The following is a 23,254-nucleotide window of genomic DNA, read 5'->3' on the forward strand; positions in this document are numbered from 1 at the left end:
GAGAACCATGCTTTCCAGCTATACATGAAATGACTCTATGTCTGAGCAGAACAAAATTGTGCCCACTTATCCCCACATCGTGAATAATTAAGGGAAAATTGATGAAACGTGAACTAGCTTATCATTTTAGAAGTTATCCTCTGTGTAGGAAGCTCTCTAGGTTTTATGCCAAATTTCAAAATCTTGGGAAAACCCAGAGAAGTTTGAACTCTGTTAGTGATATACGGTCCTAATGACAGTTTATTTCAGGAAATTTTATTTGACCACATTTCCTTGAATGCTTGGACCAGAAAACTAAACAACATTCCAAGAATGGGTCTTCTGATTTTGAGATATTATATACAAAACGTGATAGAGATGGTAGCTGACCACTCTTGCTCCCCATCTTTCCTCCGTCTCCTTCTTCCATGGTAATAGAGTTGAGCGGGGCACACGGCTGCCTAATTGGAAATCAAATTGCAAGTCTTCTCTGCTGCTAGGTGTGGCTGTGTGACTAAGCTCTGACCAGTGGAATGTGAGTGGAAGGATTGTGAGTAACTTCTGCCTCACTTATTTAGGAGGAAGTTTCTAGGTTTAACTCTTTCATCCTTCCCACTGGCTACCCTGGTGGTACTTGCAGATACCACATGTTGAATATTAGCCTGGGTCCCTGAATGACTGTCTGGAGGAAAGCCTCTTGCTGACCTAGACTACCCAACTTGGACCGAATTAGGTGAGAGGGAAATGATCTCTGTTCTTTAAGCAATATTATTGTTAAGTCATTGTTACAGCAGCTTACTCTTACCCTAACTCATGTATACATATGTATAAATAGTTATATATTTCCTTTAACTCCATCCTGACCCTTAATCTGGTTGGTATGAGCTAGTTTAGAGCATCCAAGGTGAATATAGTTACTTGAGCTTCAACCTGCTTGGTGAAGGTTATTAATGCAGGGAGTGTTTGTCATTGTTCAGTTCATTAATTTATCCATCCATCCACCCACCCATCCACCATACATGCTGTTTTGAGACATGATACATGCAAGACTCTTTGCTGGGGGATATCCAGGGGATATGAATGGCACAAAGATGAACGATATTCACTCCCTGCTTTCAAGGAGCTTATAGTCTAGAGACATTGCATGGAGACTAAATCATTCAAATAGGTATAATTAGGGTCAATTTTTATTCTAAAAATTTTAAATTAAATTTGAAGAAGACTAGTTTAATTTACATTATTTTTATTGTTAATTTTTTTGAGAATGCTCTCTCTGATAAATTTTTATATTCCTTTCCAAGACCAGTGTTTGCAGAATGAAGGACCAAGTACCATTTTTATTTAATGGCAATAAAGCATGTGTGAGCAGAAGCAATGTGTCACTCACCATAAACACAGTCCTCACTCCTCCTTTTGCTCCTCCTACTTTCAGGAGAATCTTTTTCCAGTATTAAACAGCAGAAAAGCTGATGTGTCATTGTGCCCTTGAGCCTTCCTGCACTGTAGGCTCAAACAGCTTCTTAAGGGATGAAGAATAATTGAAAGGACCAGCCAGAACTGCTTTGCCAGGTAGGAGGAAATTCCTTTTCCCAGGGATAGTTTTCTTGGTGGGAACTCTAGTTTCTTTGCAATTAGTTTTTGCAAATACACTGCTTCTCTTTCATTTCTAGGCAGAGACACAAAAACATATAGACAGATAGAGGAGAAAGAAATAGAGACTGAAAGAGAGACCTTGAATAGCAAAGAGATGGAGAGAAATTGAAACAGGGAGAAAGATGTAGAGAAAAAAACACAAAAACCAAAGAGTATCTGTTAGATATACATAGAAAGAGGAACCTCTAAATGAAAAATATGACAAAAAGGGATCTGCAAGTCTTTGAACTTTTATTAAGCAGGAAGATGTGAAATATTTTGAGATTGTGCCTAGAATTTATCATCTCTGTGGAAAGGAGAAACTGACTTATGAGGACTCACACATGTTGCATGAAGTATTTTATTGATGCAAATCTTTGGAAGACTTTAAAAATGGAGGTTAGTGTTAGAATGTAAGGCCAAAGGAAGAAGAAAACACTAAAGATTTAATGTGTAAACAGACGTAGTAGAGAGATAAAACTCAGGTAAAAATGACTCTCCCTCTCAGAGCATTCCCAGTGTAAATAGGTGCAATTTTGAGTTAGAAATAGGAGTTTTTGTCCATCCAGTTTGCCAGGATTCGTACAATTTGACTACAATTTTCCTTCACATTTGACTACTATACACAATTTTAATAAATAAGTTAGATGATTATTTAAATTTTGTAATGCACACAGCAAAATTTAAAGAATTCTGAGAATATGTGTTCACTCAGCCATTAACATTTTAATATAATTGCTTTTCACATATCGATCCCTCTATCCATCCCTTAATCCAGCTTATTATTTTATGCAGTTTAAAGTAAATTGTAGAAATCAGTACAGTTCTTCCTAAATACTTCAGCATACATATAATTTACTAGAACTCAAGAAAGTGATTATTTTTATAAAGAACTGCAAGAAAAGTTAAGGTTAAGTTGTTCAGATTTAGATTTTGTATGCATTTTTTTAGATAACTAGGGCTGGTATATCTACATTTAAATTCATTGAACCAATACAGGGATTGATGACTGTTAAGGATGACTTCTGTGGGGTGAAAGGATCAAATATTGGCTGAGAATTATTCCACAGGATCTGCAGGAGAAAAATCTATCACCTTTTTGTCTCTTTTGTATTGATCTTCAGAGACTAAGAAATAGGCCCAGGGAATACCAAATACAGAAGGGTCCTTTTTTATTTCAGCCCCTGAGTGTATAGCCCATAGGGTTTTTGAAAGTAGTCTACCATTACATAATTCTGTCTGGAAGTTTATGACTCATAGGAATAGGTTTTGAAGTCTAAGGTGGTGTTTATTCTGCCACGGACCAAGAGTAATGGAGCCCTGTCTATATTTTTACAGAAACTGCAAATATGGTGCGTTACAGAATCACTAGGAAGTGAAATGGTGGATATTATCTATCTGATATTTTGGTCTGAAATATTCTGGGCCTTAAAACGTGATGACTCCTTTTTAAAAGATCATATAGGAAATTGTTTTGCCCAAGCATTCCAACCTAATCTTGAGTCTTATGTTTGAGCAACTCACTAGCTAAGTGAATTTTTGTGGCTGTGAGTTTTAAAAGATTCATCCTTCTGGCTACATCTCTCCCTGCCCCCCTGGCACACGAGTTGCAGTCCCAGACTGGCTTCATTTTAGATTTCTCAAAGGTCTCAAACCAAGCCCCTTCCAACACTATGCCCATGATCTGGTTTTACCCATTCTACAGATTTTCCAAATGTTTAGATTTATGCTGTTTGTTCTAATTATATTTTTAATACAAATGAATTAAAAATATAAATGTAATTAAAATGTAAAAGTAAATCCAGTTGGCTTTGAGTCCTCCATTTACCAAAAATTAATGGCCTAGGGGGCAATAATCTTCCCAAGAGTGCCTCTAAATCTTTGTATAGAACATTCTATCTTAAGAACAGGAAGCCATTTTTTCATTCTGAGCAAATGAATTTATGCAACAAATATTTGTTGAGTACCTGCTATGTGCCAGGCCCTGGGGATACAAAGAGACTCCTTGTAGTGCTTGTATTCTATCTAAAGGTGGAGGTGTGACAACAGATGATTAATAAAAACCATGATGAATATTATATAGCATGTTAGGAGGTAATAAGAACTATGGGAAAAGAAGAAAAGCAGAACAGGGTTTGGATGTGCTGGGAGGACAAAGGTGGGTAGCAATTCTAAGTAGAATGACCAGGGTGGACCTTACTGTGAAGGTGACATTTGAGCAAAGACTTGAGGAAGATGAGGGAATTACCCATGTGAATATATGTGGACATATGGGGAAGAGTGTTAGAGGCAGAGGAAACAGCATGTGCAAAGACCCCAAACAGGGAGTGTAACTGGTTTATTTGAAGAACATCCAGTAGGCCAATGTGATCCAAGTATACTGAGTGAAGGTGAGAGACGAGTCAGAGAGAAAACTGGGGGGGCCAGATCACAAAGGGCCTTGTAGTCTGTTTTTGTCTTTTCACTCTAAGGGAATCAGAGAGCCATTGAAAGGCTTTGAGCAGAGGTGACATGGGTTTTAAAAAGATTTCCCTGGATATATACTGAGAATAGACGTAAGGGAAAAAGGTTAGGAGCAAGGAGACCCATGGTGGTTGCTGTAGCAATCAAACAAGAGAGGTGAGGGTGGCTCAACACAGGTTGTTTATAGTAGAATTTGTGAGAGATGATCAATTTTAGAATAGGCAGCTTCAATGGTGAGCCAACAGGATTTCCTGACCAGTTAAACATAGGGTGGGTTTGTGAGAGAGAGGAGTTAATGACGACTGCATGGCATTTGGTTTGTGCTTCGAGAAGGTTGCCCTTGACATGAATTGAGAGAAATTCAATGAGAGAGGGAAGAAGAAAGGAAGAGATACAAAAGACCAAAGAAGGGAACTGTTCTAGGTGCTGAGCATATATAAATGATGAAAACACAGTCTTAACCAAGCCCGGTTATTCGTTAAAATAAGTGTGCATGGTTCAGAGGAAGAACAGAACAGGAAGCGATTTGCCGTCAGGCTTGGGTTAGGGTGGTGCCATCTGAGCTGGGTTTTGAAAGATGAGTAGGAGCCTGACAGGTGTGTGTGTGTGTGTGTGTGTGTGTGTGTGCACGTGCGCATGTTTTTTGGGGTCAAGGAAAAGAGTGGATCCTTCTAGGTAGAGGGAAGGGATAAATGACCTATTGTGAATCTGCAATGTCTGAATGAACTTGGAAAAATACACTGTCTTATAATTATGCGATCTTCAGAAAGTTAGCATAGTCACTGCGTCCTACAACCTGTAAAGAAATATCTTTATGAGGGTCAGATTGGTTTGTGCTGACACATTTAATGGGAATTTTTCAATATCTCTTAAAAAATTTTATTATGTACTATTTAACATATTCAGAAACAATACAAAGAATAGTTCCATGGCATTTTGTTATTTCAAGTTGAAGTCCTGGAGACAAAAGTGAAAGATTTAGCTCAAAGAACAGAGGCAGCTAGTTTCGAAGAGTTTGTCTCATCCAAGTGACCACACTGCCACCAGCTTGGGGTCACAACTGGTACCCTACTCCTTTGGTATAGAGAGTCTTCTCTCACTGTTGTAAAACTATTACAATCCAAAATCTTACTTTCATCAAAGCATGGTTATTTCCTAGACGTAATGAAATAAAAAATATAGTCATAGCTCTTTGATTCAAGCAAAGCATACTCTTGGAATAAAAAATGTGGAGGCTTGGTTCTCTCAGTGAGAAAGGACTAAATTTTGGAGACTTTGTTTCGTAGATTATTGCTTGACAAAGGTAATAGTAACCTCTCAAGTTTTATAGCTTTTTCCAAAGTCCTTTCTCCTCCATTAACTTATGCTATCCTCATAATAAGCCTGCCAAGTGGTGATGGCAAGGTTTCATCGCCTCGTTTTGATGCTGACAGAGCTGAGGCTTAGAGAGTTCAAAAGACTTTCAAGAAGCCACATAACAAGACTGTGCCAGGGGTGACACTTGAACCAGAGAATTCAAATTCTGTACAATTCTTACTGCTCCATACTACACTCTCTCTCTAGTTTCTGGAGCAACCTTTTTCTGAAAGGACATAAAAGAAATAAAGGACCGTGTATGTGGCACCAGACTAGCTAATTGCAGAGGGCCATCTTGTCCTTGTTCACTGTCATGACCAGCTCTTTCTATGTTTTCTGGTGACAGGAAGTAAAGAGTGGCAGAGTGCCTTGACCTACCCAGGGCCTTTGGAGAGGCCTGATCGGCTTAGTGTAGGCATCCTTCCTGAAGGAAACCTCAGAAATATAGGCTAGTTATTCCTATTTCTCTGGTGAGACCAAGCTCATGAAATGCTGGGGTGATGGAGTTTATCAGCCACACTTAAATTGAAAGAGTTTGAGAAAATATTCCTTTTTCATTGGATCAAATCATTCAGTACTTTGTTTAATCATTTATACAATGATCATACAAGGAAAGATTTATCTGTCGGCTTCAATGTACCCCACACTGCAATGATTTCCCAGACCAAGCCTCTATCCCCCGTGTGTTCACAGCCCAGTGAGGGAGACAAACAATTAAGCAGGCAGTGACAATGCAATAGGGCAAATGACATACCTGATGCATGAATCAGGAGTTAGGGGAAACTAGATGAATCAGGATATGAAGAGTACTTAGGATGGTTAAAAACTGCCCAAAAGCTGAGATTTTGTTCAGTTCCAAAGTTTTAAACACCTTACAAATTAATTGTATGTTAATCTTGTAATTACCACAGCTGATGGGAGTATCGTGGGTATCAGCACCCCTATATTGCTTTGCTGAACATCGTCATCCGTATCCTTCCCTAGAGGAAGGCTTTAAACTGCATCTTGTTATATTTTTCTTTCAGAGCCTAATGACACATTAATTTTCATTGAAATGTTTGACTTAGCCTCCCACAAATATTTTAGGACAAAGTTGTATATATAGCCAAGCTGGCACGAGACTTGTGAATGGGCACAGAAAGCAAATGTTAGTGTTTGTGCAATAGGTTAAGGCTAACCTTTAGTTTCTTTTAGCCGTCAGACATGCTGTGTGGATTCTAACATGTTGTATACAGAAGAATCTGTTCATGTTCCCCAATTGTTTGTCTTCTGGAGCTTCCTGTTGTCTAGATGTGGTACACTGCACGCCTGTCTTATAGGAAAGCCAAATCTATGGTGCTTAAAATTATCCTGTTTAAGTGACCAGAAAAGAGAGAGAGAGAGAAAGAGAGAGACAAAGACAGAAGAGAACATAGCTCTGGAGTTCAGAGTAGTGTATAATTAGAAAGAAAAATGAAAAAAAGTGTTAAATTAATTTTGCATATTTGCATTGGATCTTTCATCCAAATATATTAAAGCTTCTGCTTACTTCTCAGTCAGGTAAATATAAACAAAACATTTTTTAATTGATCATCTCTTCCCTTTCCCCACTTAGCTGATAATAGGCACTTGATTTTCACCTTATGGAGCTAGAGATGTTGTTGAAAGTAAGTGGAGCAGACATCTGTGCGGGCAGGAACCACCGCATGCTAAATGCATAGAAGAATGGTTTTCAAAGTGTGGTCCCTTGACCAGCTCAGCATGCAAATTCTCAGGCCCCACCCCAGACCTCCTGAATCAGAAACTCTGGAGGTGGGGTAGAGGAATCTCGGTTTTAACAGGTCCTCTGGGTGATTCTGCTGCAATGCTCAAGTTTGAAAGCCACCATCATAGGACATTAGAGATGTCATCTTTACTTTTATAGTTGAGGGGTCCACAGAGAGAGAACAGAAAGGAGACTGGTATAGAAAGGAGTGCGAATCTAATTAAATGAAATTAAGGTGGTTTATGATTGAAGACTGAGAAATTCTACCCAGGTCCTCTCTTCTATCTCACCTTCTCAGTTCAAGTATTTCAGAAAACCAAAGGTCTCCATAAAACTCATCATGCCTTAAGAGCTTATGCAGCACTGGTGCATGAGCTCCAATGGAGGCTTTACCCAGCACTCCTGAGGTCTTGGTAAAGCTCTACTTGGGTTGTCTAAAACCTTTTGCGTGTCCTCGCACATGCTGTCCTTCTGCCTGGAACTCCCTTTCTCCACTTGCTCACTTGCAAATTTCTGCTCATCCTTCAAGTTTCAACTCCAGTGTCATCTGCTCTGTACACTTTCACCCAAGTGAAGGGAGGTGCTCGCTCACTGTGTTCCTCAGCATGGTGTATAGTTTTCCATATTATTTTCCTCATCTAATCATATTGCAATTTATCCATATCTCCCTTTCTACTAGAGTTCCAAGTCTTTTGAGAAAAAGAACTATTTCTTTAATCTGTTATTTCTAGTACCTTACACATTGTCTGGCAAACAATAAACACTCAATAAAAAAGTTGCAAGAGTATTGCAGGCTTTATTTCTCTCTCTCTCTCTCTTTGACTTATTGAACATTTGAGAGTAAATTGCTGACTTCAAGACCCTCTGCTCCATAACATATCTATCATATGTATTTTTTAATAACAAGGGCATTCTCTTACATGACTATACACAATGATCAAAATCAGGAAATTTAACATTCATACAGAATTATTATATAATATTTAGCCATATTAAAATTTCACCTACTGTCTCATTTAATGTCCCTTATAGCATTACCCCTGCCCAATCCAAAATCATGCATTGCTTTTCGTTGTCATGTCTCTTCAGACTGTTCAAATCTCAGTCAGTTCTTCAGCTTTTCTTTGTCTTTCATGACATTACTATTTTTGAGGAGCACAGGCCAGCTGTATTTTGGACTGTCCTTAAGTTTTGGTTTATGTGATTGTTTCCTCATTATTAGATTTAGGTCATGGATTTTGAGGAGGGCTACCATATAAGCAATGTGGAGTTTTCTCATGCATAAATATCAGAAGGTATTTGATGTTGGTTTATCTTATTATTGTTGGTATTAATTTTGGTTACTTGGTTGTGTCCACCAAATTTCTTCATTATAGATTCTATTTTGCTGTTTGTATTTATAATTAATTTGTCAGGAGATACTTTGGGATTGTGTTAAAATCCTGTTTTCCAACATACTTTTACCCAATTATTTTAGCATCTCTTAATGATTCTTTCCTAAATTAATTAGTACTATGGTGGTTGCAAGGTAATTTTTAATTTAATGAATTAGTTTTGATAAATAGGTTTCCCTAGTGAATTAACTATTTAAGTAGCATACTTTGAGAAAAGTCTCTCTCTATCCCAAACCAATTAGAATTATTTCTAGAAAGAATTGGTATCCTATGCTATCCCTACCTAATTATACTTCATTTAATGGTTTCATTTTTTTGCCTTCATGTTGGGCCCTACGTATTCAAATGTAAAACCCTTTCAGCAGCTTGAATTAGATATAAACATTCTCGTGAAATAGTATATATAAAATGTATATTAAGTCCTTAGTATACAGACATTTTTTTCTCTTTGTTGATATAACCCACGCATATGCACAGCTGTAAAATGTTTATAAACTTTTGACTTTCCCACGAGATTTCCATAAACAACTCTGGTGCTTTATTTACAACTAAATAGAAATATGTCTCATTTCTTATGACTAATTACAGTATACTAATAATATAAATGTAAAATATAAATATAAATACAAAAATGTAGATACTCGACTTTTTTTTTTCATGTAACTTTTATTAACCCAGGTTTAAAAAGTTGAATTAGTATTTTGTTGTATTCATAGTCATAATCATGATCAATCATAATCATAATCTATGAATTTATTTTGGATCATTCTTTCTGACACCGTCAAACTCTAAAGTTCTTTACCCTCAGACTGTCCTTAATCCATTAGAGCAGTCTATTCTTTAAGATTCATACATTCATTTATTTCTCATTAGAGGAAAGTTTGTTGGGGAATAGAATATTTATATTCTTAAAGTATCTTTTCTCAAATTACTTGTATGCCTCCTTGAGGAGGCATTAATGGGAAATTGATGTAGAAACTGAAGAACAGACAGATACAATTACATCACATCTATTTATTGGAAAATCACTGGACCAAGACATCTCCCAGTATTTTCTGTTGGCATAAAATAATAAAATAAGTGTGTATCCTTGAGGCACTCTCACGGAGTAAAGTAAGCATGCACAGTAGAAATGTGTCCCGAGGGAAGCAGGATGGCTGTTATTTCTGGGCATCATGATAAGATTTCCACACAATATTCTGCTTAAAGGGCCAAAGACTGCCAAGTGACTTAGACACTGAGATTCTTGGTTAAACTTTTTGATAAGTTTAAAGAAGGCTCCTTAAAGTTAACTGAATTTTTAAAAAAATTATTTCTGGTATGTAAAATTTCTCTCCCCAAATAGATTGTTCAGTTCTCTAAACCAACAGCATGGTTTGTAACTCCATTCTCCGGAGCACCTAATACAGTGTTTTGGACATAAAATTGCTCTTTGAAGACCTAATTGATGGAAACATGGAACTTAGGACTTGAGCTCACATTTTTACTCCAGGGTAAATTGCTTACAGGTCTTCATTTTACATGAAGTGGACTCTGGGGAGTTGAATGACAGTCTGGACTTGGAGATTTTCATTGAAAGGTCTGAAGCAGATGTCTGAGGTCCAGGCATATGAGTGCTGGTCCTGGAGTCAGGTTACCTGGGAAAGAATCTGACAGTGCATGGTTATGTAGCTCTGGTGCGCTGTTTAACATTTGGGACCCAATTTCTTCATTTCATTCAATAAAATGACTAGAATAAGGTCTGCTCTGCTGACCTTTTCCAGGTTTGAGGTGAGGAACATGGAGGTATTCGCATAGTAACTTACAAAGCAGCACTCAATTAAAAGTGAAAATTAAATGAATTAAATAAAAATAGGAATTAAAATACACAAAACAACTGTTTTATTAATATTTAATGCAAAGTATTAGTGTTCTACTTCTCCAGATTCTGAGTTTCAAATTAGGGGGAGAATACTTTTTCCTTTTATATAGTGGGTTTTCAAGAAGACTTATTTAACAAGCATGTAGAGAGTGTTTTCTATGTGTCAGACGTGGGTAAATTGTTGTAAATAAGGAACTCAACGCGGATGACAGGACAATACTAACAGATGCCATTATTGCCTACATTTTAAAAATGGGGAAACTGAAGCTCAAGGAGTGAAGCAACTTGCTTAAGAGCAACTCTTAAATAGTGGATCTGGGACTCAAACCCATGCAGTCTGTCTCCAAGAATACTTAGTTTTAACCCCACTACACTCTGCTGAGGATGGCTGTGAGTTTGGCTGGCTAAGGTGGTAAAGATGAGGTGTTTCCCTGTTGCAGCTGGAACACTGCATTCGATGTGATCGCTGCTTTGTTTTTATTTTTGAACACCTGGACTTTCTTAGAGTCAGCAAGTAGAAATGGAATTGGGAGAGGATAGTACTTATGGAGGCCTTTGGAAATGGATCCAAGTTTAGGGGCGGGAAGTCTGATGTTCTGCTTCTTCTGGGAATATCTAAAATATTTTCAGATTAGCCTGATTTCATCAGGCAGATGTGCTCCTGAGAGATTCGAATATTTCTGCATGCCACAAATGTTTATCAGGTCATCCAGTGCGTGTATAAAAATACAAGCTAAATCATCTGGAAATGTTTATATTCCATGAAATGAATTCAGTGTGTGAAACAGAAGTTCTACCTCATGTCCTATATACGCTTTCTCCTTTTATGGCCATATCTGCACAACTTTGAACAGTGAAGTCTGAGGTATACACTCTGGGTATTTACAAAATTCTTCCAGAGTTGGGTCAGCAAGAGCATTTTCCTCAAAACAATGTGGCAACGTGTCCTTCTTTATTTTTATAAAGTATTCCATCTGGGCAAAGACACAGTTGTGTGTTGTTTGTAAAAAATTAACTTTATTGAGCTGTAATTAACATACAATATGATGCACCCATTTAAAGTGTATGAAGACATAATTTTAACTATGAGGTTTCTTTTCTCTCTAGGTACATATCTAGAATGGAGCCTTTCAAGACGGTTTGGGGGATCACCTTCCTCGCAGCTAGTTTTGGCTTCATCAAGTCACAGAGAATGGGTAATGCATCAGAATCTTTAAGCCAAAAATGATGACCTTGCCAGGAACCTAGTGGTGGTGACACTCTTCAAAGAAAATGTTATAGGAGCTTCATGAATAACAAAAGGGAAACAACTCTTTAAGGAGAACTTAGAATCTGGAATCTTTTAGTGAACAGTGGACACTTAGTTTTTTTTTTTTAAAGCTTAACATCTAACAACAACAACAAAAATAGATATTGAAAAATACTATACTTCTGAATGTATTATCAGGCTCTCAAATGCTTTTGTAAACATGGGCCTAGTGTATTGAGTCTGCATTTTACTTTGTCTCCTTTGGCAGAGCTAGTCCCAGGGGTAATGGCCATCACAAGATGGATAGCTTCACCTAACGCTAGTGACACCTCTGAAATTTTTTGCAGTCATTTTAACAGATTATTGGGACTGTTCAAGATGAAAGTCTCATCAAAAGATTGTTTCAGTAGCCTGAAGCCCTCCTGAGACAATACTGAAGTTTAAATGTTCAGATATAATTACATAGACTGTAATTTGTTGGGAAAAAAGACTCAAAGGTCTTCAAATTTTCCCTTCAGCTCTGACTTCTCTCACTTATGAACAGAAACTGTGACAGTCAGTCTTTTCATGTTTCAAACACCTTCTAAAATGACAAAAAGCTAGTGGAGGGGTTAAGAAAGTAACACTGTGATCATGGAATACATCTCTCAAGTTGTATATAGTGGAAGCAGTAGTTACTTGCCTGAAAAATATTCTACAGTTGTGAGGTTTCTCCTGATTGGAAAGATCAGTCAAACACTTTATGGTCTGTGATCTCTTCTGAAAGAGATGGTAAGGGGACAAACCACTTAGCCATCCCTGGAGCACTCACTGAATTCTCTTCTCCCAATAGGATTGCACTTCAGAGAGCCAGAGAGAAATAAAGCTTAAATGGCCTTAAGCTCATGTATTATCTACTGTTTCAGTAATCGTGACTCCACTTAGCTTTATGACCAAGATTAGGCAAAATTCCAATGGGTGGTGGGATTCAAGACGCTAGAAGCGAGAAATGGATTTAGTGTCACTGGAAGATGGCAACCTTCCCAGCCCTTCTCTATCTAAGCTCTGATGTGGTCTTTGCCTTTCTGTAGTGTGGACTTTTAATTTAATCTTCTTTAAGGCAGTCTGGGATATGGACTGCTTTCCAATACTGGCTCTCAAATGAGTTTACCTGAGTTACTTTGCCTTTTTAGGTCTTATTTTCCTTATCTGTGAGATGGATGAATGGGATTCATTATTCTATACTTGCACTGTTCAACAATGGCTACTAGCCATATGTGACTATTTAAATTAAAATAAAGTAAAACTCAATAATAAAATTAAAAAAATTTACTTTCTCAGTTGTACTAGTTACGTTTTAAGTGCTCACGCAGCTCACATATCTAGTGGCTACAGTATTATGTTGTATAGTCTCACAGGATTATTTCTAGCTCTAAAATTTTCTGATTCCCTTATTTGGTTTAATTTATGTTCAATATTTCCATCCTTGTAAGTGATGTCTTCTCTCTCCCCCCTTCCCTTTCTCCCTTTCTTTTTCCCAAATGTTTCCTTCCTCAAATATTTTTTGGGTAACTACTCCAGGCTAGACATTCAAGTGGCAGATGAGCAAACAAAAGATATGGTGTCTGTTTCCATGGAGCTCACAGTCTAATTGGTGAGATTGACATTAATTGAATTAGCATATCAATGAATGTTACATTACAAACCAAGATAAAAGAACACGAATCTATGGGCATTTGTAAGAAGAAAAAGAGGAGAGAGAAAGAGAGGGAAAGAGAGGGAGGGAGAGAGAGAGAGGAAGGAAGGAAGGAAGGAGAAAAAGAAACTCGATGGAGAGAATAGTGTTAAAGGTCAGTGGCAAGTAGGAGCATGGAAAGTTTGAGAAACTGGACTAAGGAGCCTGGAACACACAGAGCAAAGTGGAGAAGCTAGAGAGATAAAGCTAGAGAGGCAAGGTAGGGCCAGCTCAAGCCAGTATTTGAACCCTCCTGGCACAAAACCAAATGCAAGATGTATTTAACCAGTGTGAGATGATTATCCCTCGGTTTTTCAGCCACTTCAAGCTAAAACCATCTTTACCGAGTTTCTGCTTTTGTTTCTCCTCTCATGACTAATTTATGTATTCTTCTCCCATCGTCACAGATAATCAAATTTAAGGTATTGGAGGACAGAAGTCATGGTGGTTACTGAGAAGTAGATAGATCATAATTACCACTTCTTTTTGTCTATTGAGCACTGTTCTAAATCCACATTTTACTTCTTGTCCCAGAAAAACAATGTTTGAGTTGGAAGAGACCAAGTAACCTGATCAATCCCTTATTCTAGAGAAGCACAATCTGAGAATGAGAGAGATTGGCTATTTGCTCCGAGTCCTGCAGCCACCTGGTTGGTGTCTGATCCCTTGGATGCTGGAGACCAGAGAGGGCCAGCTTGAGTATCGCTTGGTCTGACCACTCTTGGGATTTTGTTTCCCGGGATTAGAGATGGGTTTGGGAGAAGTAGTTGCACAGTGCAACCTTGAATTCAGGGAGCCAAAGGACTAATGTGAAGCACTTATGATAATGTCATGAGTCAAACTAAAAGGAGGTGGTGGTAGTCAGGGTGTACTAGAGGTCAAAGCTGGAAAACTGATGTTTTAGGTAAAGATCTCTAGAAATAGAGCCCCAAACAGGGATTTGGTGAACATGTTATTTAGAGACTACTCTTTAGGAAAAATCTGTAAGGGACTGAGAGAAGTGAGATAGGCTAGTGGGAGAAGAAGTGAAGCAAGTAACCACCATGACTTCAAGCCTTGGCCTGAGCCACGGGAGATGCTGGAGCATAAATAGCACCACGAACTGTTTCAGTTAAGCCTAGGCGCCCAGACATTTGTATTTCAAGGTGATCAAACATTGGCCACCCAGGGTGGTGGTGTTGGTTAACTTCCCAGGTGTCTCCAGGTAAAGCTGCTCCTTTTAGCCAGCAGTAGGTCTCTGGACAAAGTGTCAAATGGGAAAAGTTAACTGTTGCACTTGAAACAGCTGGGGCATCAGTGTGCTAGCTGGCAAAGGTGATCTAGGTGGGGTACCAATGGCATTCTCTACTGGTAGAAAGGTGGTTTCTTTTAAAAGAAATTTTTATTTTATATTTTATTTATGTATTATTATTATTGTTGACATAATATTAGTTTCAGATATACAGCATAGTGATTAGACATTTATATAACTTATGATCACCCCAATCAGCCCAGTACTCATCTGACACCACACCTAGTGACACCATTGACTATATTCCCTGTGCTGTACTTTCTGTTTTTATGTCTGGCAATTTGTACATCTTAATCACTTCCCCTTTTTCACCCAACTCCCCACCTCCCCCCCACTCATCTGGCAACCATCAATCTGTTCTCTGTATCTAAGTTTGTTTCTGTTTTGTTTATTTTTAGATTCCACATATAAGTGAAATTATATAGTATTTCTCTTTGTTTGACTCATTTCACTTAGGATAATACCATATAAGTCCATTCTTTTTTATGGTTGAGTAATATTCCATTGTGTGTGTGTGTGTGTGTGTGTGTGTGTGTATATATATATATATATATATATATATATCACCTCTTCTTTATCCATTTGTCTATCAATGGACACTTAGGTTGCTTCCATATTGGCTATTGCAAATAATGCTGCAATGAACATTGGGGTGCATATTTCTTTTTGAATTACTGTTTTGGATTTCTTTGGATAAACACCCAGAAGTGGAATTGCTGGGTTATTAGGTAGTTCTATTTTTAATTTTTTGAGGAATCTCCATATTTTTTTCCATAGTGGCTGTACCAATTTACAATCCCACCAACAATGCATGAGGGTTCCCTTTTTTCTACATCCTCACCAATACTTGTTGTTGACTTATTGATGATAGCAATTCTGACAGGTGTGAGGGGATACCTCATTGTGGTTTTAATTTGCTTTTCTCCAATGATTTAGTGACATTGTGCCATTTTTCATGTCTGTTGGCCGTCTGTATGTCCTCTTTGGAGAAATGTCTATTCAGGTCCTCTGCCCATATTTTAATGGGAATGTTTGGGTTTTTTGGTGTTAAGTTATATGAGTTCCTAATATATTTTGGATATTAACTCCTTATTGGATGTATCATTGGCAAATATCTTTTCCCATTCAGTAGATTGTCTTTTCATTTTGTTGATGGTTTCCTTCTCTGTGTAAAAACTCTTTAGTGTGATGTAGTCCCCTTTGTTTACTTTTTCTTTTGTTTTCTCTGGTTTCTTTTATTAAATTTAAGGGATGAGTGGAGGGCCATTATCCAGGATCAAATTGAAGATAATGCCATGAGTGAAACTACAGGGTCAAATGTGTGTTAGAATGGAACAGAGGGTGGCAGGCGAAGGGTAGATGGTGGCCATGAGGAAACAAAGGAAGATAGATGACCAGGTGCTTAGGCTGCATATATCTAAGCTGTCATGGAAGAGTTGTGCAGGCAGATCTGTGGGTTGTAAAGGCACTGATTTGGGAGAGATGTATTCAGAGCCAGTAGCTGTCAGTTTTGTAATGTTTTATCTTAAATTGATTCTCTCCTCAGTCTGCAGGGAGGCCTCTGTGGGCGATGTTGTGTTTCTAGTGGACACCAGCATCAACAACCCTCGATATACCCAGGTCATGCGGAACTTCTTGTACATCATGGTGAATGGCTTCAATGTCAGCAGAGAGACCATCCGCGTGGGCCTGGCCCAGTACAGTGACGTGGCCCATTCCGAGTTCCAACTTTCCACCTACCGCCACAAAGGCAATGTGTTAAACCACATTCGGAAGTTTCAATTTAAACCTGGGGGCACTGGGCGCCACAATATGGGTCTGGCCCTGCAGTTCCTTCTAGATCACCACTTCCAGGAAATAGCGGGGAGCCGGGCAAGCCAGGGTGTGCCTCAGGTCGCTGTGGTGATCAGTGGCAGCCCAGCTGAGGACCCTGTGCAGGAACCTGCTGAGGCATTTAGGAGGGCAGGCATCCTGCTTTATGCAGTTGGTGTCAGAAATGCATCTTTGGCAGAGCTCAGGAAGATTGCGAGTCGTCCTGTGGAGAAGTTTGCCTCCTTTGTTTCCAGCTTGTCTGGTCTGAGCGTTCTTGCCCAGAAGCTGCGGCAGGAGCTCTGTGATACTTTGGCAAAAGCAGCTCAACCGGTTGACCATGTCTCTCCAGGTACAAAGGTGTTTCCCTTCCTATTTCTGATCTAGAAGTCACAGAACTCAAAGCTTTATCTCTTATTCCTCCCTCCCACTGTCCTTCTTATTTTCCATATGTTTGCATGTTTGATTATAATATTAAATTTTTGCTAAACCATCTGTACCCTATGCTTCTCTCCAATCACTGACCCAAAACTTATCAATTCTTTCAATTTCAAGATTGGAGGTATCAGTAGAGCAGGACAGAAGTCTCAGGAGGTGTTTGAGAACCATTGAATATAGATTTTCTGGCATTTCTCTCCCCTTCTGTATACTGTTCCGCTCCATTGGTTCTAAGGATTGTGAGTGAAGATCCCTCTTGCCCTCTCTTGTACAGCTTGCAGAGAAGCAGTCGTGGCAGATATTGTCTTTCTGGTAGACAGCTCAACCAGCATCGGACCCCAGAATTTCCAGAAAGTGAAGAACTTCCTTCGTTCTGTTGTCTTGGGGCTTGACATCCGCAGTGACCAGGTCCGAGTGGGTCTTGCTCAGTATAATGACAACATCTACCCAGCCTTTCAGCTGAACCAGTACCCTCTGAAAAGCGTGGTCCTGGAGCATATCCAGAACCTGCCCTACCGTACAGGAGGCACGAACACCGGGAGTGCCCTGGAGTTTATCAGGACCAACTACTTGACGGAAGCAGCTGGCAGTCGGGCCAAAGACAGCGTTCCCCAGATAGTTATCCTAGTGACAGACGGGGAGTCAAATGATGAAGTCCAGGAGGCAGCTGACAGGTTGAAAGAAGATGGAGTTGTTGTGTATGTGGTAGGGATTAATGTCCAGGATGTCCAGGAGTTGCAAAAAATGGCCAGTGAGCCATTTGAGAAATTTCTCTTCAACATTGAAAACTTCAACATCCTGCAGGATGTCTCAGGAGGCATTCTTCAGACACTGTGCTCAGCAGTGGAGGGTAAGATGAAAGGTAAGAAGCTGTGTCAAAACCCAACATCCCAACCAGGATGCCTACTTACAATATGAGCCAGGATATGCGGAGTGCAGTGGAAAGTAGGAGACGGAGCTCCCTGCCATCCCAGGAGAATGTGGGGAGACTTCCTAGATGAAGGAACATCTGAGGTAGGGCTTGAAGCAGGGGTGTCCAAACTGCGGCCCGTGGGCCAACTGCGGCCCGCGATCCATTGTTACTTGGCCCGCAGCAAATTCCAAAAATAGATTTAGTTTACTTAAATAAACCAGGTGAGGCAACACGTACTTCACCTCGAGTGAGTGGCCCGGCTGTGTGTGTATTTTACCGCATATGGCCCTTGGTGAAAAACGTTGAAAAAAGTTTGGACACGTCTGGATTGAAGGATACAGGACGTTCTCATGGGTAGAAAAGAACATCCTACCGTGTTGTTAAAAGGAAACAGCATGGGTTTTGGAGTCCAGAAAACCTGTTTTTGTTTTTTCCAATCCTGCCTTTGCTACTTTCTACTTTTGTGAGTATGCACACGCAGCTTCACTTCTTTGCTTCCGTTTTCTCATCTGCACAATGAAGATAATAATACTTGCCAGCAGGGTGTTTGTGAGGAGACAAAGTATACAAAAATCTCTAGCATAGTATATGTTAACTTTCTTTGTCTCCTCCATTGTTTGAAGAATAATAATTAAAAGGTACTTTAGTCTAATGAAGCAGACAACAAAGGCAGCAGGGTATAAGTGGGAGAGAGCTTTGTGGGGGAAGAAGTGGATATACAATATGTACAGTGTTACATAAATAAAGTACCTCTCCCTCTTATACCGCGCCCCAAAACCATTGCTGTATTCAATTTTCATGAGATCTTGATTTGCTTTGTTTCATCTGCTGTGTCTTTTCCTTCCCTGTCCCCTTCAGTTCCAGGATTCATCCAGGCCCCTGCAGATGTGGTCTTTCTTGCTGACACCTCACAGAACACATCACGGGCCAGTTTCCAGTGGATGCAGAATTTCATCTCCAGAGTGATTGGCACGCTGGATGTTGGCAGGGACAAGTACCAGGTTGGGCTGGCTCAGTATGGTGGTCAAGGTCACACTGAATTTTTGCTCAATACCTACAAGACCCAGGATGAGATGCTTGCTCACATCCATAAACACTTTGTGTTCCGGGGTGGCTCTAGGAGGACAGGCAAAGCTCTGCGATACCTTCATCAGACCTTCTTCCAGGAGGCAACGGGAAGCCGGTTTCTCCAGGGCATTCCCCAGTATGCAGTGGTCATTACCTCAGGCAAATCTGAGGATGAGGTCTTGGATGCTGCACAGACATTGAGGGAGAAAGGCGTGAAAGTCATGACGGTGGGCGTACAGGACTTTGACAGAAGAGAACTGGAGGGGATGGCGTCCCCACCTCTTGTATATGAGATGCAAGGACACGATGGAGTCAGACGGATGATGCAAGATGTGAATGTGGTGATCCAAGGGATTGGGAAGCCTGAGTTCAGGACTGAGCCTGAGAATGAGGCTGTTGTAGGTGAGGTTTGGTTCCTAGGTGTGTGAGCCATGGGGAAGTCTTAGCATAAAAGAAAAGTCTGGGGACAGAGCAGAGAAGGGGGCATTCTGGATTCCTTCATACCGGGACACCAGCACTAGAGGATTGGGAAGAGGAGGAAGCATGGAGCTGCCTCAGGCCCACTCCTTGTATTAGTTAACTATAGTCACAATGATGCTACATAACAAGCCATCCAAAGAGTCAGTGGATGAAAAGAATTACTTATTTTATCTGCTGGGGGTCAGCTTCTCTTCACTGGGCTCAATTGAATGGCTTTGCTGATCTTGCCTGGGTTTATTCACACATTTGGGGTTTGGCTGAGGGTTGGCTGATCAACATTTGGCTCTGCTCCATAGCTCTCTTCTTCCTCCTGCGATCATTAGGCTAGTCTGAGCATGTCCTTCCCATGGTAACTGCAGATGTGCAAGAGAGAAAACCCAATTGCATAAGTACTTTTCAGACCTGTGCTTCATCATCTGCTAACATTGGGGGAGGGTCTAGAAGTAGTGCGGGATGAGATTGGATTAGGTAGGGTGGACCCTGATCACGAGGTCCCAAAGGCACTGGGAAGTAACAGTAGGCTTTTACTCAGGAAAAATGACATGACTAAAATAGTCTGTAAGGAAGCCTTCAGTAGGCAGGCTGGACTCCACATGACATCTCCGACTCAGAAGGTCTTTAAGGATAAGCTATCATCTGTCCATATAGAGAGGATACCGGGGTCTAGCCAACAGTGACTCTCATTATGAAGAAAGGTGATTAATCCTGATGACAACTGGAAAGGAGAATAATAGCACTTGGTACCCGCAGGTGAAACAGGGGAGAAGTCAAAGTTGCTTGGTGTTTTAGACTTGGCAAAACCGGGAGCAATATCCTCTTTTTAAATCTAGGATTGATTTTTGGTTCTTTATATATATTAAAAAAAAAGACCAAGAAGGAAATTTTAGGACACCAACTGATCAAAGATAAATCAAAAGGTTATTTTGTTGCCCTTATATTCTCTTCTCCAAATTTTGTTTCACAACATTCAGTTGTCTACAGACTGGTTTCAGCCTCCTGCATATGTGGTTTTGGCTTTTTGCTGGGGAGGTTTTTTTTTTTTCATACGTCAAAGCAGATTTGGACCTTTTTGGTATGTGGACACAGTGGTTTTCCCTACATTAGACGCTGCCTTAAAGTGGGAGAGAGGTGTCTGGACTCCTCTGAGAAGGGAATTTAATGTAGTTATAACTCCATTATCTCATTTGAGAAAGGTTAAAGGGAAGATTCTTATACAGCAAAATAGAACAGCCACGTAGCCCGATTTCTGGACAGCAAATTTTGATAGGAATTTGCCATATTTCACGTCTCTGTGGAAATGACATGAAATTTATGAGAGAAAGGTACACAAGTTATTATTTCTTGTCTATAGAAATAAATAGACAAGATTTATTAATAAATAGTCACAATTTATTATTTCTATCTTTTACTAAGACAGAGGAAAAATGATTAAATCCAAGAGGTTTCAGGCCTATGAAAGAGAATTTCATTCAGGATTTCCTGGAAGTCAAAAATGAAGAAAAAAACTAGTTAAGCAAGACTCATATGCTCCTAGTGGACTTAGATGAATTGAAAAATGACCTTAAAGCACATTCTTATGGATATTTACATATTTTACAAGTGGATACTCTTTCGTGTGAAAAATTTTGAGATATATATGAACCCTGTGATATTCTTTGACCATCATGCCAAATTATGGTCATAAAGGCTTCCACTAAATTCTGAAGTGTATTAATATAAGTTAATACATATTATAAGTTAATACACAATAAAGGTTAATACATGTAATATAAGTTAATATATATTACAATTTGTAATACCAAATGTTATAAAAATGAATATGTAAATATTACATGTAAATATATAAATATTATGCTATAAAATATAGCATAACACAACTTTTATATACAAAATAAGTGTTGTCTGTTCTTATGCTAAAGCCCTTCTTCTTTTTTTTTTTTTTTTTTTTTTTTTTGGAAATATTTAGCATTTATCTTTTTTTTTTTTTTTTTAATATTTTTTTTATTTTTTTAATTTATTGGGGTGACAATTGTTAGTAGAATTACATAGATTTCAGTTGTGCAATTCTGAATCACATCATCCATAAAGCCCTTCTTTTTGTTTTTGTTTGTTTATAGCATGTTCAGCTGTTATTCCTGCCGACATAGTGTTCCTCATTGAAGAATTTAGCAGAGTTAGGCAATCTAATTTCCAACAAGTTGTCAATTTCTTGAAGACCACCATCAGCTCTGTAAGCATTCATCCTGATGTTGTGAGAATTGGCTTGGTCTTTTACAGTGAGGAACCACGACTTGAGTTTTCACTGAATACATTTCAGAATCCAGCCAAAATCTTAGAGCATTTGGACAAATTAACCTATCAGGAAAGAAGAGGAAGGACCAAGACTGGTGCTGCTTTGGATTTCCTAAGGAATGAGGTTTTCATTCAGGAGAAGGGCAGCCGGTCCAAGCAAGGAGTGAAGCAGATAGCCGTGGTCATCACGGAAGGCTTCTCCCAAGACTCTGTATCCAGACCGGCTTCTCTCCTCCGCAGGATGGGGGTTACCATCTATGCAGTGGGTACCCAGCTTGCCTCAGAGAGTGGGGACCTGGCAAAGATAGCTTCGTATCCTCCTGGGAAGCATGTCATCCATCTGGAATCCTTTTTACAACTCTCCATAGTGGGAAGCAAGATTAAGAACCAGCTCTGCCCTGGGATTGTGGGCAGCAGGGCTCCCATTACTGGGATAGGCTCTGCCCTACAAGAAGGTAGGAGGACCTTTTCCAAACTTGATATATATATATATATATATATATATATATATATATATATATATAATATATATATAGTTTTTTTTTTTTAATCTTTACTCTGCTTGCTCCATAAACTCACCTCCTCTACCCCTCACGCCCACCCCCACCCAAGAAAAGATTTTGGAGTCAACTCATTAGAAAACAGAAACATAAAACTTATAAAATCAATCTTTACCTGGCAAGGGAGGTACCATGATCACGAAGGTGGTTTCCCCAGGGCGAGGCTTATCCATTGCACTCCAGATGTGATGACCCCAAATGTGGGAAACGCGACTGCATAATTTGTGGTAGTGGGGACTGTGTTCGCGCTCTCCCCTGATGTTCTCTGGTAGAAAAACAGATGATTTAACAGCCGTAGTATGATCTGACACTCTAGTAAAAGTTGTGAATTCAAACAACAACAACAACAACAACAACAACAAAAAAAAAACAATACAAAAAAACTTATGTAATCAAAATTATTTTGTCTTGATTCCAAACAATGTAGAAGCATATGAAGTAAAAAGTGAACATTCCTCCCTCTTTCTATCTTACCCCTCATCTCTTTGAACAATTTGTTGCAAATATATGTGTATTTACAGTGGAAGCCCAAGGGATCTGAGTATGGATTGACCAAATCTGAAGTCACTTAGAGCACGAAATTATTTCTAAAAAGATACATTCTTAAAATTTAATATTTTTATTTTAAAACACAATAAGTGAACATTAATTTTCCAATCTTTGGTGTAGGGCCAAAGCTTCTTTGAATGTGAACCCTGTTGACTGGAATTCTGTATCTTTTCTTCATTAATCATCCAATAGTGTATTTTCTATAATTTCCAGCTTCTTTAAAGTGGGAAGATAACTGAAACAATCTGAGTACAGAAATCCTTATTGAGTTTTATGACCTCAAAAATTCAATTTTTTATAGTGCCATCTAGCACACCAACAATTTCTTTGATAACAACTTGCCTTTATTGGCTTTTCTAAGCAGTTAACCTGGTTTTCATAGACGCAATAAACTTCCTTTATTCGCACTCATATCCTGTTGATTTGTACAGTATTTTATTTGTTGTGTAATTAGAATAACAA

General features: G+C 39.1%; 1 protein-coding gene and 1 pseudogene across 1 annotated transcript in view; both read left to right on the top strand.

Annotated features, from left to right (window-relative positions):
• Positions 1–1,463: 1,463 nt before the first annotated feature.
• The window catches only part of LOC117036601 (collagen alpha-4(VI) chain-like), a 98,036-nt gene continuing 76,245 nt past the window's right edge, over positions 1,464–23,254 (top strand). Inside the window, exons 1-6 of the mRNA XM_033131593.1 lie at positions 1,464–1,548; positions 11,537–11,625; positions 16,230–16,844; positions 17,205–17,792; positions 18,702–19,313; positions 21,509–22,138. Of these exons, the coding sequence (XP_032987484.1) occupies positions 11,550–11,625; positions 16,230–16,844; positions 17,205–17,792; positions 18,702–19,313; positions 21,509–22,138 (2,521 nt within the window). The 5' untranslated portion in view covers positions 1,464–1,548; positions 11,537–11,549. The remainder of the gene's footprint in view (positions 1,549–11,536; positions 11,626–16,229; positions 16,845–17,204; positions 17,793–18,701; positions 19,314–21,508; positions 22,139–23,254) is intronic.
• On the top strand, positions 22,351–22,500 carry LOC117037348 (uncharacterized; annotated as a pseudogene).

This window comes from Rhinolophus ferrumequinum, chromosome 17 (genome assembly GCF_004115265.2).
Source record: "Rhinolophus ferrumequinum isolate MPI-CBG mRhiFer1 chromosome 17, mRhiFer1_v1.p, whole genome shotgun sequence".
NCBI classification, from domain to species: Eukaryota; Metazoa; Chordata; class Mammalia; order Chiroptera; family Rhinolophidae; genus Rhinolophus; species Rhinolophus ferrumequinum.